The 15,531-nt window shown below is 37.0% G+C and overlaps 1 protein-coding gene across 11 annotated transcripts in view; it reads left to right on the top strand.

Moving 5' to 3' along the window:
* The window catches only part of si:dkey-178k16.1 (band 4.1-like protein 1), a 73,176-nt gene that overhangs the window by 40,681 nt on the left and 16,964 nt on the right, over nt 1-15,531 (top strand). For 5 of the 11 annotated variants that reach the window (XM_056241447.1, XM_056241452.1, XM_056241446.1 and 2 more), the window contains exons 4-14: nt 1,150-1,254; nt 5,045-5,087; nt 5,181-5,256; nt 6,364-6,582; nt 8,527-8,614; nt 9,208-9,372; nt 10,387-10,484; nt 11,169-11,344; nt 13,176-13,372; nt 13,885-13,923; nt 15,322-15,357. In XM_056241447.1, coding sequence (XP_056097422.1) covers nt 1,150-1,254; nt 5,045-5,087; nt 5,181-5,256; nt 6,364-6,582; nt 8,527-8,614; nt 9,208-9,372; nt 10,387-10,484; nt 11,169-11,344; nt 13,176-13,372; nt 13,885-13,923; nt 15,322-15,357 — 1,242 coding nt within the window. The remainder of the gene's footprint in view (nt 1-1,149; nt 1,255-5,044; nt 5,088-5,180; nt 5,257-6,363; nt 6,583-8,526; nt 8,615-9,207; nt 9,373-10,386; nt 10,485-11,168; nt 11,345-13,175; nt 13,373-13,884; nt 13,924-15,321; nt 15,358-15,531) is intronic. The other 6 variants (XM_056241453.1, XM_056241449.1, XM_056241451.1 and 3 more) reach the window with 3 other exon arrangements.

Raw genomic sequence — 15,531 nt, 5'->3', positions numbered from 1 at the left:
ACATTGTATGCAATGTGACTGCAATTATATCTTATATTTACAATGTTATCTCATATTTTGCTCTCATTGGTCTATTTATAAATGCATTCTATCGCTTTAACCAGAACAATCCCAGACAGCAACATAGTGTCGGCCCAGATCCAGGCCACATCTGGTACATGTGGATTCAATGCGTACCAGATGTAGGCTGGATCTGGGCCGACACTATGTTGCTGTTATAATCATGACCGAAAACAAAAACAGCATTCAATCTTCGTCCCTCAGTCCATCAGCTATAATTAAATGATACTAAAACAGCCAGTATGTGGCAGCAAATCATTGTCTTACCGAGTTAGCCATTGAATCATTCAGTCAAACGATTCGCTCAAAATGAGTCGTTGGGTCATTCATTAGAACGATTCGTTCAGTAGCGAAACTGAAACCGTGTTGCTCAGAGACGCACAATAGCTGTACTGTTTGAACTATTTCAAGTGAAACAGCAAAGTCTGCTATTGGTGTGTGTGTGTGTGTGTGTGTGTGTGTGTGTGTGAGAGAGAGAGAAAGAGATGCATGCAGTTTTGTTTATTAATTGCTAGAGTGAAAAAGTTACATGGTGTACCTTTAATATAACAGCGATTAAACTGACTGGAACTACTTGTGCATTAAACGGTTTGAACGCACACCTTCAAGCCCATCAGAACTAAGTATTCAGACATACATGGTAAAAATAAGTATATTCAACATTATCTGCGTACATGCATTATACCTGACATAAAGCAATATATTCTAGATAGCAAATCTCAACTGCTTGATTGCTTGTATCCTCAGAAAATGTAAACTATATTATCGCCCAGCTCTAATCTGCTTAAACATGTTAAGATTAAATATAAAATTAAACATTAACATCATGATTTTCCGTACCAATGTGTATTGTGAAAAATGCTAAACAAATAAATTTAACTTGAGTTGATTGACATGCTACATTCCCCTTATCAATGAACCATCAAATGGACAGAAACTCAAGGAAAGGTTACTTTGCCCCAGTTAAAGAGACTAGCAATGCTCCCGACTTTGATTCAAATCGAAAAAGGGGTATTTTCTACGACAAACACTAAATCAATCCCTTTTCTCTTGTGCTCATTCTCTGTTCTTCTTCATCTCTGTGTAAAGAAGCTCTGCAAAGGACAAGTGTTACTGGATGCGGTATGTGAACATCTCAACCTCTTGGAGAAGGACTACTTCGGTCTATCCTTCAGTGACACGGAGAGCCAAAAGGTCAGAGTTACATCCTCTCATTGCACTAATACAAAGTTCTGTCATGAAACTCTAGATGGCGCAGGCTGATCGGTTCTTAACCCTCTGGGCTTCTTCGTAAATGGGTTACACTTAGCTTCCTCCCGGTCAAAAATGGACGAAGCCATATAATTTAACTTCATTTTTTCCCAGGATAACCAATCAAATATATTTTTGTTCTATAATATTTTCTAATTATTATTTAGAATTTTTCGAGTTTTTTATGATACTTTGCATTAATTATATAATTTTTATGAGCTATTTTTTTTCCATTAGAATTAATATATATATTTTTATTTTATATTTATTTAAAAAAAAAATTATGCAACATTTCACATCAAAATAGAGTGCCAGCCTAAAAAAAAAAAAGTTCAAGTAGAAGAGCGCCATCTAGTGGCTTTAAAAAATAGTTACATGTGTGCAATGTCCTGTACCAGCCTGTAGGCTGCCTATAGCTTCCTATATAAATACATAGAAAGGCTTTTTGATTCCTTTTGTTGTTTTAGACATGATTTCTCTATCTTATTCGTTTTTTTTTATTTAGATATACATTTAGATATTCTAAAAGACTACTTCTTTATTTTTTTTAACAATTTCTTTAGATAAGTATCAGGTTTTGCATTATGATTACAATCAAACTATAGCATTTGGTTAGAAAGGTAACACAATGCAAACATTTTTGTTACTCGGTATTTGATCATTCAAATAATTGAACAAAATAAGGGATGGTTAGTGATAATTCATTTTGCAATAAATTGGTATTTTTTATTTATTTATTTTTGCATATTCTCAAAATTTGCTGTTGCAGTCTTACCAGTTAATCTCTCTCTCTCTCTCTCTCTCTCTCTCTCTCTCTCTCTCTCTCTCTCTCTCTCTCTCTCTCTCTCTCTCTCTCTCTCTCTCTCTCTCTCTCTCTCTGTGTGTGTGTGTGTGTGTGTGTGCATTTGAGCAAGGTTTTTTTTTCATTTATTGATTTTATTTAGCATATTCTACAAATTTGCTGTTGCAGTCTTGCCAGTTTATGTGTGTGTGCGTGGGTGTGTGTGTGTGTGTGGGGGGGGGGGGGGGGGGGGCTTATTTGCACTCTTGATGTTTTAGAGTGTCACCCCTTCATTGCTGTACACTTTTTTTTCTCCACAGTGGCTGATCTGTAGCTTGTACCACCAAAAGTTTCTCTGAGTTTTCCTATTTTTTCGGATTTCCCATTCATTTCCTATGTCGGTCATTTTTGACCGGGAGGAAGCTAAGTGTGACTTTTTTTTTTTACGACCCTTTAACATATCAGAATCATCTCCTTGACTTTTTTGTGTGTTCATATAGGTAATACAACAAAAGTCACCAAGTTTCACCCCCATCCGATGAAGCAAAAAAAAATCAACAATTCAAAACGTAAAAGTTTTCGGTCATTTTCGGACGAAGAAGCCCAGAGGGTTTTAACCCAATCTGCTTGCAATCACATCATTCTCTGCAGGGCACAGCTGATTGGTCCCTGCTGTATCAGTAGCCAATGAGCTCGCTGCTCAACCTTCAAATGCTTGTTCAGCATTTGCTGTAGCATTTGCAGCTTGTTTTCAGAAACCCTCCACCTTCCCCAGCTCCACCTGTATAGATCTGCCACGGGTAATTCATGTACGCTATATCGTAAAGCAGCAGCATATCTTGCTCACAGCAGCGCGTCGTGTATGTATTGGCAGTAGCACGTCCCGTACTTGCTTTGCAGCAGCAGCGTACACTGTAAACCCTAACGCTCAAAATACTTAATTGGTTTGAGTAGGAAAAACTTAAATTAAACTAATTAGTTCAGTCAAATTAACTTTTATGAGTATTTAGCACTTTCTTTTTCTTTCAAGTTCACAGAATGGATATATTTTAAGTAAACTGAACTGTTTCATTGTTTTGAGTTTTATGAAATTATTTCTTTTAATTTAGACGAACTTAAGTTTAACTGAAACGGCTGGGATGTATATTTCCCAGCATGCTTTGCCGATGGCACTCGAAAGGGAGAGTAAATGCTAAAATTAAGTGTAATACAATGTTTTTTTTGTGCAAGATTAATGTTAAGCGGGTGATTTAGTAATGATTAATGTTTCGTTATGCTAATTTAGAAGAATTTCTGTTAATGTTGGTTTTAGGATAGTTACCATCATGGTGACAAGTGGTGCATGAGCTTGATTTGAGAGCAAATAAAATCTTTATATTGCTGCAAGTGTTACTGTGCATACTATTGTTAAGAAGTTAACAAAATAGTATGTTAGCAAACTAGCTTGTTAAAGCTAGCTAAGTTTATACTAATAAAAGTGTTCACATTGAGATTACATGAAATTTTAAGTTAAATGTATGAATTAGTGTACTCAAACATTTCAAGTTAAGAACAATTCAAATGTACAAATACAAAATAAAATACAAAATAAAAATACAAAATACAAAATAAAAATATGTCAGTTCTGCTTACTTAAACTTTGAATTTCTTAACTTTATTGCCTTAAATTTTTCTTAATTCTCAATTTATTGCCTTAAATTTTTTGAGTTGTGCCAACTTATTCGGGTTTACAGTGTAGCAGATCTATTCTCCCAAGACCAAATCAATATTGTCATATAAATTACAAGGAATGCCAAACACCCTGAGTTGACAGATCAGACTTTCTCTTATATCTAATTGCTGTAACTTAACAGAGCACATACTGATGACACTTTTTTGTTATTCCTAATTTAAACTGTCCTATAAATGCTATAGATTAAGTTATTGATTGTTTACTTGATTAACTTGATTGTTAACTTGTTTTCAAATGTAAACATCCAAAGCAATCTTATGCTTTTCCTTATTTGTAACTATAGACAACAGGGTATGTTGACCAATATACACGATCTCGTTTTAACAAGAGCATCTGTATATTTTCTATTCCCTTTACCATGAGCTCTTTATTTGAAAATCGAGCATGACTGGCTTTGTCGTGCACATACATGGGTTGAGGTAATGGGCTCTGAGAGTCCTTGTGACCGAGACTGTTAGAGGCAGGATTTGATTGACTGAAATGTTCTTGAGGAACTCCCCAGTCTTAGTTTAGCCATAATGACCCTGCCTGCACTGCCACGGCTATCCCAGTCTAGTTCCACTTAGCTCTTTTTCCCAGTCGAGACTCTTGTGCCTGCTGCTGCGATCAGCGGGGATTGTTCCCAGGCCAACCAATATGATCACACTGCAGTTCGAATGATTTCCGTTTGAAAGCCACATGTATCAAGCATGGGCAGGGAGACCTGCGGAGAGTGCAAGGTTTGTCTGAGAAACTTGTAAAGGCAGGAACAGAAATTGGCCATTTTTCACAATAATGTAGAAGATTTATGTTACAGTATGAAGACATTTGCAGGGTTGGTGGGCAGATAAAAATAACCAGAAAAAATCTTTAAGTAGTTTCTGAGATTATTTCTCTCCTGCTTTTATATATTACATATATCAGTGGTCATTTATGAACGTTGATACTGTGAGATGTGAATAATGCAGTTCTTTTCATCTCCTCTGGGCCGAGATGAGCTGGCATTAAATGTGTCCGTGTGTCACCAGGCTTTGGGTGACCTTACTGGAGTGCGGTGCGCCGGAGATGACATTTATCTACTCTTTTAGTGCTCCTGTGGCTGTAGAATGTTAATGCGCTGACCATTTTACAGAATATGTATGAGGTGATTGCTCCTGCCGTGGAGGAGACTGTGCTGAAACTGCGGCATTTGCTTATCAGTGTGACCTGCTTGATAGAGGGATTTTTGTTCTCTCTTTCAGAATTGGCTAGATCCTTCGAAAGAAATCAAGAAACAAATCCGTGGTAAGTGCAGGAAAATAAGATACGTTGGCTCTGTAACCTCCTTGGTCGCCCGAATCTGATGATGAATGTGAGTTTGTGTCTGATTGTTTTTAGTGGGTCCCTGGCATTTCTCCTTTGCTGTCAAATTTTATCCTCCCGATCCGTCTCAGCTGATTGAAGACATCACACGGTGAGTGTAAACATGTTCAAGCTGAAATGTGTCATTTCTGTGGCAAAAATAAAGACGGTCTTTAAAAATGTTTGCCGAACACTGCCACTGTCTGGCATTAGTCCGCAAAACAGATAATTCCACCCTAAATTCACGTCATTGGTTGAGCCAGTGTTGCTGTGCTGGTTGTGATGTTTTGATAGCGGCACTATTTAAGGAAATGGACCCACATTAACCTAATTTTGGAGAAAATATTAAATTAAATTAAAATGTTTATTATAATAATTTTTTTCAAATTTTTTTTTATTATACCTGTGACCCTACATAGGACAAGCAGTTTTAAAAAATGGATGGATAGATGGATGGATGGTTAATAATAATAATAATGTTAAATAATATATAAAAATATATTTTATGCGTTTGAGTATGTATCTATAATACTGTATAATTATATTCATAAGAATATTCTTACAAATATAATCATATTATAGAATAATTTATAAATTGTCCTCAGTGTAATGTAAAAATATTTCATTAATTTAATTTTAATGGTAAATTAATTATACAAATCAGTGAGATTCTAATATACTTTAATTTACTAATCATATTTTGAATTTGGTTTTTATTTTTATCTTTTCCCTTTTCAATATTATTTTTTAGTTTTTTTTTGTACTTACTGTATGTGTCCATGCAGTTTTTATACTTTTTTTTCATTTCTAGTTTTAGTTTTTTTAGTACATCAAGTTAAACTAAATGAAAATGAGAACTTTTGTCTAGACAACTAGACAAAATAAATTAATAAGTTTAATATAGTAAGATTTAAAAAATATATTTTTTTCTGTTAATGTTTATTTTATTTCAAGTAACGAAAAGTAACGTTTTTGTTAACTGTATATAACCCTGATAGATATAACGTATTAGACTTCCAAGACTAATTCACTTGAAATACTTCAGCCACGGTACGCATATCACTCCGTTGTGTATTCTTGTGTCTTTTATCTATATGTTTCTTCTTGTATCTTTAATTAATGGTATAAATATATAAAGGCAAATGACCACTAATAATGTAATTTAAAGCGATTAAATAACTTTGTGATTTGATCGTTGCGTGTGTGTTTGTATGGACAGGTATTACCTGTGTCTGCAGCTGAGGGACGACATACTGTCAGGTCGTTTGCCCTGCTCGTTCGTCACTCACGCTCTGCTGGGTTCGTACGCCGTTCAGGCTGAGCTGGGAGACTATGACCCAGAGGAACACGGGCCAGACTACATCAGCGAGTTTCGCTTCGCCCCCAATCAGACCCGTGAGCTGGAGGAGAGGGTGATGGAGCTGCACCGCACCTACAGGTGAGAAGAGCTGGCCTGCAGAGGGAGCAGTCGTTTCCAGGGCTGTCAATTCACTTTAGTCATATTAATTACGTGATATGCTGATTAATTAATTTGAATAATCCCAGTTAATCACATTTATCAGTGTTTGCTGAGAAAGTCCCCCAAATGAAGATAACCTAAAGACATAACATTATTAGGGTAGACGATTAAAGCATTGAATAGACTTTAGAATCTTAATAAATTAATATATTGTTTTATATCCTGACCCAAACCACAGCAAGCCATTTTTGCAGTCTAACTAGTCAGTTTGTACAAGATAGGTCTAGGCTCACAAAATATAAAGTACCGTATTTAAACGGTTTGAAAATTCCTGGTAACACTTGATTGAATTGAATTGAATAATTACACGCATCTAACCTTAACCACACCCTAATCCTATAGTGGTAACACTTTACAATAAGGTTCCATTAGTTAACATTAGTTTATGCATTAGTTAACATGAACTAACCATGAACAACATCTCTGTTCAGCATTAGTTAATATTTGTTAACGTTAACTCACACATATACTAATGCATCAATTCACATTAACAGCACAGTTAGTTAACATTATGCATTAGTTAACATGAACTAACCATGAACAGTGCCTGTAAATAGCTTTACTGTTTTGTAAGGTTAACTTACTGTACATATTTACATTAGTTTACGTAGCAGTTGACACACACTAAGTATGAACATTTCTAACTCACCAAGTTACCCTAAATGTAAAAATACTGTTGTGTACCTTATCAACACTCTTTCATATTTATAAAGCATTGATTTGTTGGTAAACATAATTCTACAGCGGAAAACAAATGTTCTTTACAATAAGGTTCATAAATTGCATGGAATTTATGAACCTTATTGTAAAGAACATTTGTTTTCCGCTGTAGAATTATGTTTACCAACAAATCAATGCTTTATAAATATGAAAGAGTGTTGATGAACAACTTTATTAAGTCATGTTAATAAAGAGTCTACAAATGTTAGTAACACATCAGTTAATGTTGAATAGTGTACACTTTACAATAAGGTTTATAAATTCCATTAATAAATGCTTCATTAATGGTAATTAATGGTAATAAAGCGTCTACAAATGTTAGTAACACATCAGTTAATGTTGAAATAGTGTACACTTTTCACTCAATGCATTAATAAATACTTATTTGAATGCAAGTAATGATAGTAAAGTGCGTATAAACATGAACAACATATACAACATACAACATTTCCCGCTGTAGAATTATGTTTACCAACAAATCAATGCCTTATATATTATATGAAAGAGTGTTGATAAGGTACACAACAGTATTTTTACATTTAGGGTAACTTGGTGAGTTAGAAATGTTCATACTTAGTGTGTGTCAACTGCTACGTAAACTAATGTAAATATGTACAGTAAGTTAACCTTACAAAACAGTAAAGCTATTTACAGGCATTGTTCATGGTTAGTTCATGTTAACTAATGCATTAACTAATGTTAACTAACTGTGCTGTTAACGTAAATTGATGCATTAGTATATGTGTGAGTTAACGTTAACAAATATGAACTAATGCTGAACAGAGATGTTGTTCATGGTTAGTACATGTTAACTAATGCATTAACTAAGGTTAACTAATGGAACCTGATTGTAAAGTGTTACCCATGTGGTTCATTATTATTACTCAGTACTTAAATGTATAATTACACCGTAACACAAATATAGTGTAACCAAGGGATACATTTGTATCACTAAATAATAATAAATGTACACTAAATAATAAACTCTAAATTAACAGATTAAATTAAATTGAAAGCTCTAATTATAGATACTGATAGCAAGCAATTAAATAGCTCAAATATTCAGCAACATGTAATGTAAGTGACATGTTTTTATACAGTTTTTTTAATTATGAAATTCTCAAAATGATGACCTGTGCCCAGGGGCATGAGTCCTGCAGAGGCTGAGATCAACTTCCTGGAGAACGCCAAGAAACTTTCCATGTATGGCGTTGATCTCCATCATGCTAAGGTATGATGCTGTGATTTATGAAATGGTTCTGCTTGAATAGAGTGTCCGTGTTGTTGTACATAGTACATTATAAACTGTATATTTGGTGCATAGGTGATTATAGTTCCTGTTCAGGGGCTGAAAAGAACAACGAGAAAAGAAAGTGATTTACCAGCCTAACACATGAAACACACACTGGGCCAGAAATGGCAATTGTAGTAGTTCTAGTACCAAGTGACATACGAATTTGCATTCGAATTTTGATTGGACACGCCCTTTGCAAGGTGGAAGAAATTGATGTCAAAAAGAGATTTTGTTAGTGTCTTCTCATGGCTTTTGAAAGAAGATAAGCCTATTTATTTTGCCATCCCAACTCTGCATGATTATATGGTTATTTGTATTTAAATTTTTGGGATTTAACAATGTTTTCCCCTGCAGTCCACGACCCTATTAGAACAGACCTGTGATCCAATTTTGCAATTTTACAGGCTCAGATCTCATAGGATGAAATCCTACAATAACCCCTTGGTGTGCCATTGACAGTCTGAAACTGAAATGTGACTAAAAAAAGCTAAGCATCTAGATTTGTTTTTGTGTGTTTATGCGTTTTAAAGGACTCTGAAGGCATTGACATCATGCTGGGAGTGTGTGCCAGTGGACTCCTGATCTATAGAGACCGACTGCGTATCAACCGATTTGCCTGGCCTAAGATCCTCAAAATATCCTACAAGAGAAGCAACTTCTACATCAAAATCCGTCCTGGAGAGGTAGAGAAAAAGGTCTTTTGAGATTTTCCAGGTTTTTATTGTTAGATTGCACTCGTAGATGCATGTTCAAGCATTAGCTAGCTAAGGATGCCGTACTAAGACTGTGGGTGAAGAAATGCTGTGGGCGAGAAAATGGGCGGATAATCTGCATGATGTGGTTTTATTAGAAAAGAATGGGACGTTTTTCGAGTATTTGAAATCACTATTCAGGCTTTCAAATTACACAGTGCTCTGAAGACTGGTGTGGGTGTTCTTCCACCGCTTCGCACAAAAGAAATAAAATATTTCTTAAGCACATTTCTAATTACGCCATTTAAAAAAAAAGTCTTTAATTATGTCTCAACAAACACTACTTATATTGTTTGAGGTTCTGCTCTTTAGTGTTTGCTAGCTTGCTGAGTGTGGAAAGGATGAGGGTTTTAAAACATTAGGCTGAGCTGTGAAATTTTTTTGCCTAGTGGGCACAGAGACAGAGAGAGAAGCAGAAAATGAGAAGAGATGAGGTTAGGAGACAATTCAATGCGGAGAGAGGAACGAAAGAAGGCAAAATAAGTTGCAGAGGTCTTTATTAAGTGTTAAGGATTCTGCAGTGTGAATTCACAGGGTTATTTTCTTTGATTTTCCTCTCACAATGGGATTCCCGGCTCTGTCTATCACAAAAGCATGGTATTTCTTTGACTCTGCACGTTATGTGCGAGGGTCAGATATGAATGCTCGACAATATCTTCAAGATGCTTCACTGTTCAACATCTTATCAGCATAACAGGCTCCATTCTGTGGACCTTGATCTTTTAGATATTAATATTTACTCTCATTCTTATGCAGTTTCTCTGCAGCATTCTTTAGAAATTCTGTTTGGATAAATAAAGGCATGCAGAATTGTGCCCTGTCGGTTGATCTGAGCTTTAGCAGCACATATTTTACACCTCGTCAATTCTCCTGTCAAGTAACACGTTACAACTCTGCTTTCCCTTCACACCCCCCACTTCCTCCCCTTCACATGCCAACACTCCCCTGCACTCCCAGTACGAGCAGTTTGAGAGCACCATTGGCTTCAAGCTTCCCAACCACCGTGCTTCTAAGCGCTTGTGGAAGGTCTGCATTGAACACCACACATTTTTCAGGTAGGCACTCGCCGCTCACTGTTCTATTACCATTGCCACAACACTGGGCACAGTCTTTTTTTTTAAGTGTGAGAATGCAGGTGTTGGGTCTTGTTTTGTTTCTTTGTACCTTCATTGACAGAGTTGGAGTCTCCGCTTAAACATGACCTTGGCCTATAGGCCATGACACAGCAAAATGACATCACAGAACTAGCGGTGACGAAAGACGTCTGTGTTATATCGCCTCACGACGCGTGCATCTGGGTCAAAAAAGTTGGGGTCGAACAGAAAGAGAAATCCAAACTAGGACTGTGGATATAAAAACCGTAAACAAAGCGGTGCTTGCTTACCATTCTGAATATAAATCATGTTGAACACTTCATTCCAGACGGCCATGTCATTATGAACATTTTTGCGTATCGAAATGCTCAGGGAAAATCCAATCCAAACCAAAAGCCAATCAGAGTCATGGTCTAAGTCTGAAAACAATTTTTTAATTAAGAACTTAATTCTTAGACTAACAGATCTTAGGGATGTAATATTGGTCTTTTAGTGTTTGGTCTTGACTCCAGCTCTGTTCATTGATGGCATTAAAAAGTGCTGACAGGCCTGACTTGGGCTTAGACACTTGAAATTTTTAATCCACTCTCATTCTGTCATGTTACATTGTTTTTTCTAACATTGTTTCTGGTATTTCTCTTATAGGTTGGTCTCTCCTGAGCCTCCCCCTAAAGGTTTTCTTGTGATTGGCTCGAAGTTCCGCTACAGTGGGCGGACCCAAGCCCAGACTCGCCAGGCCAGTGCTTTGATTGACAGGCCAGCTCCTCAATTTGAACGATCAATTAGTAGGAGGTATCTGCTGTCCCGCAGCATAGATGGAGGTAAGTATTTCTCTGATACCATGATCATCACAAAATGCATTAATTGCCCAAATCGTACTTGAATTGGTACCTCAAGTTTTGACCTTTCATTTAGTCTACAAATGTTTTACCCATTAAGTGAAAATGATATCCACCCACTGAAAGCTTTCACATTCTCCTGCTAAAAACTCTGTTCACTGAATCTGTTTTTAGAAAGAACTACAGTGAGGTCTGAAAGTCTGACATCATTAAGTAAAAAAAGCATTTTTAATTGCAGTTTTAAGATTTGACACAGACTTTTCATTACAAATGATAAAAATAACAGTTTTTGAGCACCCACGGGAAAACACGAGATATTCTCCATTCATTTTAACCAATAAAAAAAAAAAAGGATTGCAGCTTTCAGACGTGACTTTCTTCTCATTCTCTTGTTATTTGAGGCTGTTTCTATGGCTTTATTTCAATGTAAAATGTTGTAAGGCGGATTTACTTTCAGGCGGATTTCTTTCACTGTTGCACAAAACTGGACGCGCGTTCTCAAATATGTCATGGCTCTGCTCTCGCTCAGATGTTACGTGCGCAATCTCAAACTTTGTGCACTCATGAATCTCTACTTATTCTTTCTCTAGAATCGTCTTCTCTCCTGGATTTAATGTTGCCAGAAGATTTCAACCACTAGACTTTCACGATTGACTGATGAAATAACACAGTGTACCTTTAAATTGTAAAGAAATTACGGATTTAGGCGTACCTTTGTTTCACAAGATAGCGTTTTCATACTGATTTTAGTCAGCCAATTCTCTAGTTATTTTATTACTTAGTTGCTTTTCAGTAAAGTAAAGTGCTTTTTGTAAATAGGTATTTATTTAATTATTTTATTTATTGAACTGCTACTGATCATCAGATATCAGCGAGAGTGCGACTCGCGAAAACACTCGTGGATTCGTTTGTTTGGTTGTTAATGTATTTACAGTCCATGCGTTTCTCTTCACAAGACAATTTTTGTGTAATGAATTCATCAAGCGCACCATTTAATGGAAAAAAATGACTGTAGCGTACTCTTGAAAAACTAACAGTAGGCTATAATTAATTACTGAGTAATGAGAATATTAAAATGTTTTATGGGGCATTTGTTGCGTATGTGTATAATTAGCTCAGTTATCATTTGCTCATGGAAATGTGTTTTATATTTGGTATTTGCACGTGTGTGTGTATGGAGTGTGGGCATCCACCTGCAGAAACATAAATCGGCGCCTGTGGTTGGAGTGAAGCATTGAATTGAAAAACAAACATTAATTGCAGAACGTCTTAAAGGGATGTCTTTTTTAATTTTTATGTTCTATGAGGTCCACTTATAATTTCCTCAAGCTTTTTTACATAAAAAATCATCCTAATTTAGAAGTGATAAGCTATTTTGACCCTCTCTTTCGAACACTCCATTTTGATGGACGTCACACTCAAGACGTGGAAGTAAACGCCCCCTGCTATGATTGGGTAACAGTTTTGCATATTAAAATAATGATGTAACGTTGCTCTGCGGAATTTCCAGTTAAATCACTAGGAATTGGCATGATCTGCCAATCCCCATGCAGATATTGCTCGTGCTCAAGTTCGTCACACGAGTTGACCCCTGTTGATCAACAGAAACCTGCCTGGTCTAAAACTGACTGCTGTGTGACTTTGTTGTGATCACATCTTTTGGACCCCACTCTATATTTGTGAGGTCATCTACTTTAGACTTTCCTTTTAGATTTGAAGGGGGCTGTGGTGGAACAAGCTTCTAGAAAGTGAGATGTCTACCACAACTTGGGTTTCTTACCCTACATGCTTTATTTCTTTGTATCACTTTCAGAGTCAGCTTTAGGGGACACTATGGACCGACTCTCCCAGCACACCTGTAGCGAGCCTGTGCCTAGTCTTCCCAGAGATGAGCTGGACCAGGACTACCTGGAGCCCAGTCTGGAACAGGACCTGGACCAAGATCATGAACAAGCTGAAGATCAGCGACTAGAGAGTGACTCCACTCCCTCTAAGACTATGGAGCTCAAGGTTCTGTGCACACAACCGTATTTAGTGTCAGCTTCTTCATTTAGTTGTGTTTTTCCCTTCTCTAATAAGTTACTAAAGTATTCTATGAGAAAGAAGCAGGTTTAAGTTCAAATTGTCTCTGCGTTATGGGTGGCAATATGTAAATATTCTTCCTAGCAGATTCAAATAACTACTGTAGTTTCAAGAATTCCAATCACATTGAGTTAAACTAACACTTCCCTTGCTGTCCCTTTTAATTAAAAGTCTTCCACTCCAACACCTTTTCCTACCTTTGGCTTTTTTCTCTGCCCCTGACTTAATCTTAAATATATTTTTATGCCTGCCTGTTTTGTCAACAATGCTTTTGAATTGAACTTTCCAACCTCTCTACAAATCTGCCTGAACACTCACCTTCTTCTCCCTATTTGCTAGTTTCCTCAGTCTAATTCAGATTCTGCACTGTTCTCCCTGCTTCTAACACTTCACTGCTGTCCTCTAACTATCGCTTCTCTCTCGCTTCTTCTCGCGGACAGAGGGAGGACTCAGGCTCTCCTGTAGACTCTAAGACGGAGGTATTTTTAGCGTGATTTATCTATCTGTGTGTCTAATTGTCTGTCTGTCATTGTCTCAATTGCACTCTAAATCTGCATACACACTGCTAGTATGGCTTTAGAGTGCCTCGAAAAAATAGCAACGTGATTGCTGTGTTGTTAGCCACCAGGAGTTTTCCATGTAGTTTTCCAGCCTTCATGTGATGGATATTATACTTTGATTGTCGTTGTTCTTTTTTTCCTACTTAAAGTCAATGGGAAATCACTGCTGATTCTGTATTTACTTAATACACATTCCTGGTCTTATTGCGTGCGATTCAGCAGGGCACATTATCTAAAAAAAACCTTTGTAATCTTATGTCAAACTTCACTTGCCTCTGAAATTGCTTTAGTTTTGCCACTAGGCTGTTCTAGCAGAGAGTAACAATAGTAACTGATCACCAAATAGCAATTTAGGCATTGATTTAGCCTACTATTGTACAGAATGCAGCCTTTCTAAAATCTTCCCAGACAGCAACTTGGTGTCGGCCCAGATCCGGGCCACATCTGGTACATGTGGATTCAACGTGTACCAGATGTGGGCCGGATCTGGGCCGACACTATGTTGCTGTCTTAGTTACTAATAGTTAATGGAACAATTTAATGCCAGTTAAAAATAAAATGAATGTTATTATAATGGTCCAAAACACAACCACATATAGTGTAGGCCTACAGTATATAAAACTGTTTGTGTTTTGGAATGGCCTGCTTTCCATTTTGCATGAGAAATTGTCTGTGCCAAATTATTAGTGAATGAGCCCCATTTTCCCCATCTGTTTTCATTAATCGGAGTATCACAGTACACTCTCTTTTTTTTGGTAAGGAGGAGCTCAGGGACATTCTCCAGAAACAGAGCTTATGTTTTGCTATACTTCCAGGTTAGTCTAGACTTAGCACCTACTTGCAGAGTTGACTTAGACTACTTGCAGAACAGTTCATGTTTTGATTTGTGCTGGAGAGGTTTTGTAGAGATTAGGGATGTCATTGGTGTATCGCTTATCCATGCTCACGGATAATATCCAGTACATGCCAGTCTGCACCTCATAAGATATGTATGAATAATGAAAAGAAAGATCAGGTGATTTGTGTCAATGAACTTGATGATAGAGATAGAGAGAGAGGAACAATGGGTTGCTCAATGTTATGTGACTAAGACAACTTTAAAACACTGAATCTGAGGCAGTGGCACAACCGCTTTCACTCTCTGTACTTCCATGGCTAACATCGATGTCTGTATGAGAGTTCCTCTCTCTGTTTGGCTGCCTGCTTTATGAATTCAACCATGCTCTGCCTCTCTGTCTCCACTACCTCACTTTGCCTCTTCCTCCGTTCCTTGGCTTGCACCAACATACCCTTTTCCCCACCACCCCTTTATCCCAGTCGGACCAGGACTTGGCCCCACGTCCTAAACAGGAGGTACTGTTTCTCATCGATCAACTGCCTGAGCATTCACTCTCTGTAATTGTCTTCTAGTGGAAGTGACAGAAAATTGAGCCAAGATGGCAGTCCATCTGACATCTGTCATCTACACCAGCATGTTTCATGTTTTATGTGCTGCTTTGTTGTCTTAAATGTTGAAGAAAAGATGTA

The sequence above is a fragment of the Rhinichthys klamathensis genome, unplaced genomic scaffold, assembly GCF_029890125.1.
Source record: "Rhinichthys klamathensis goyatoka isolate OS25496 unplaced genomic scaffold, OSU_Roscu_1.1 h1tg000645l_1, whole genome shotgun sequence".
In the NCBI taxonomy this organism is placed as follows: domain Eukaryota; kingdom Metazoa; phylum Chordata; class Actinopteri; order Cypriniformes; family Leuciscidae; genus Rhinichthys; species Rhinichthys klamathensis.
The sequence above is the reverse complement of the archived record's forward strand: the minus strand, read 5'-3'. Positions and strand labels throughout refer to the sequence as shown.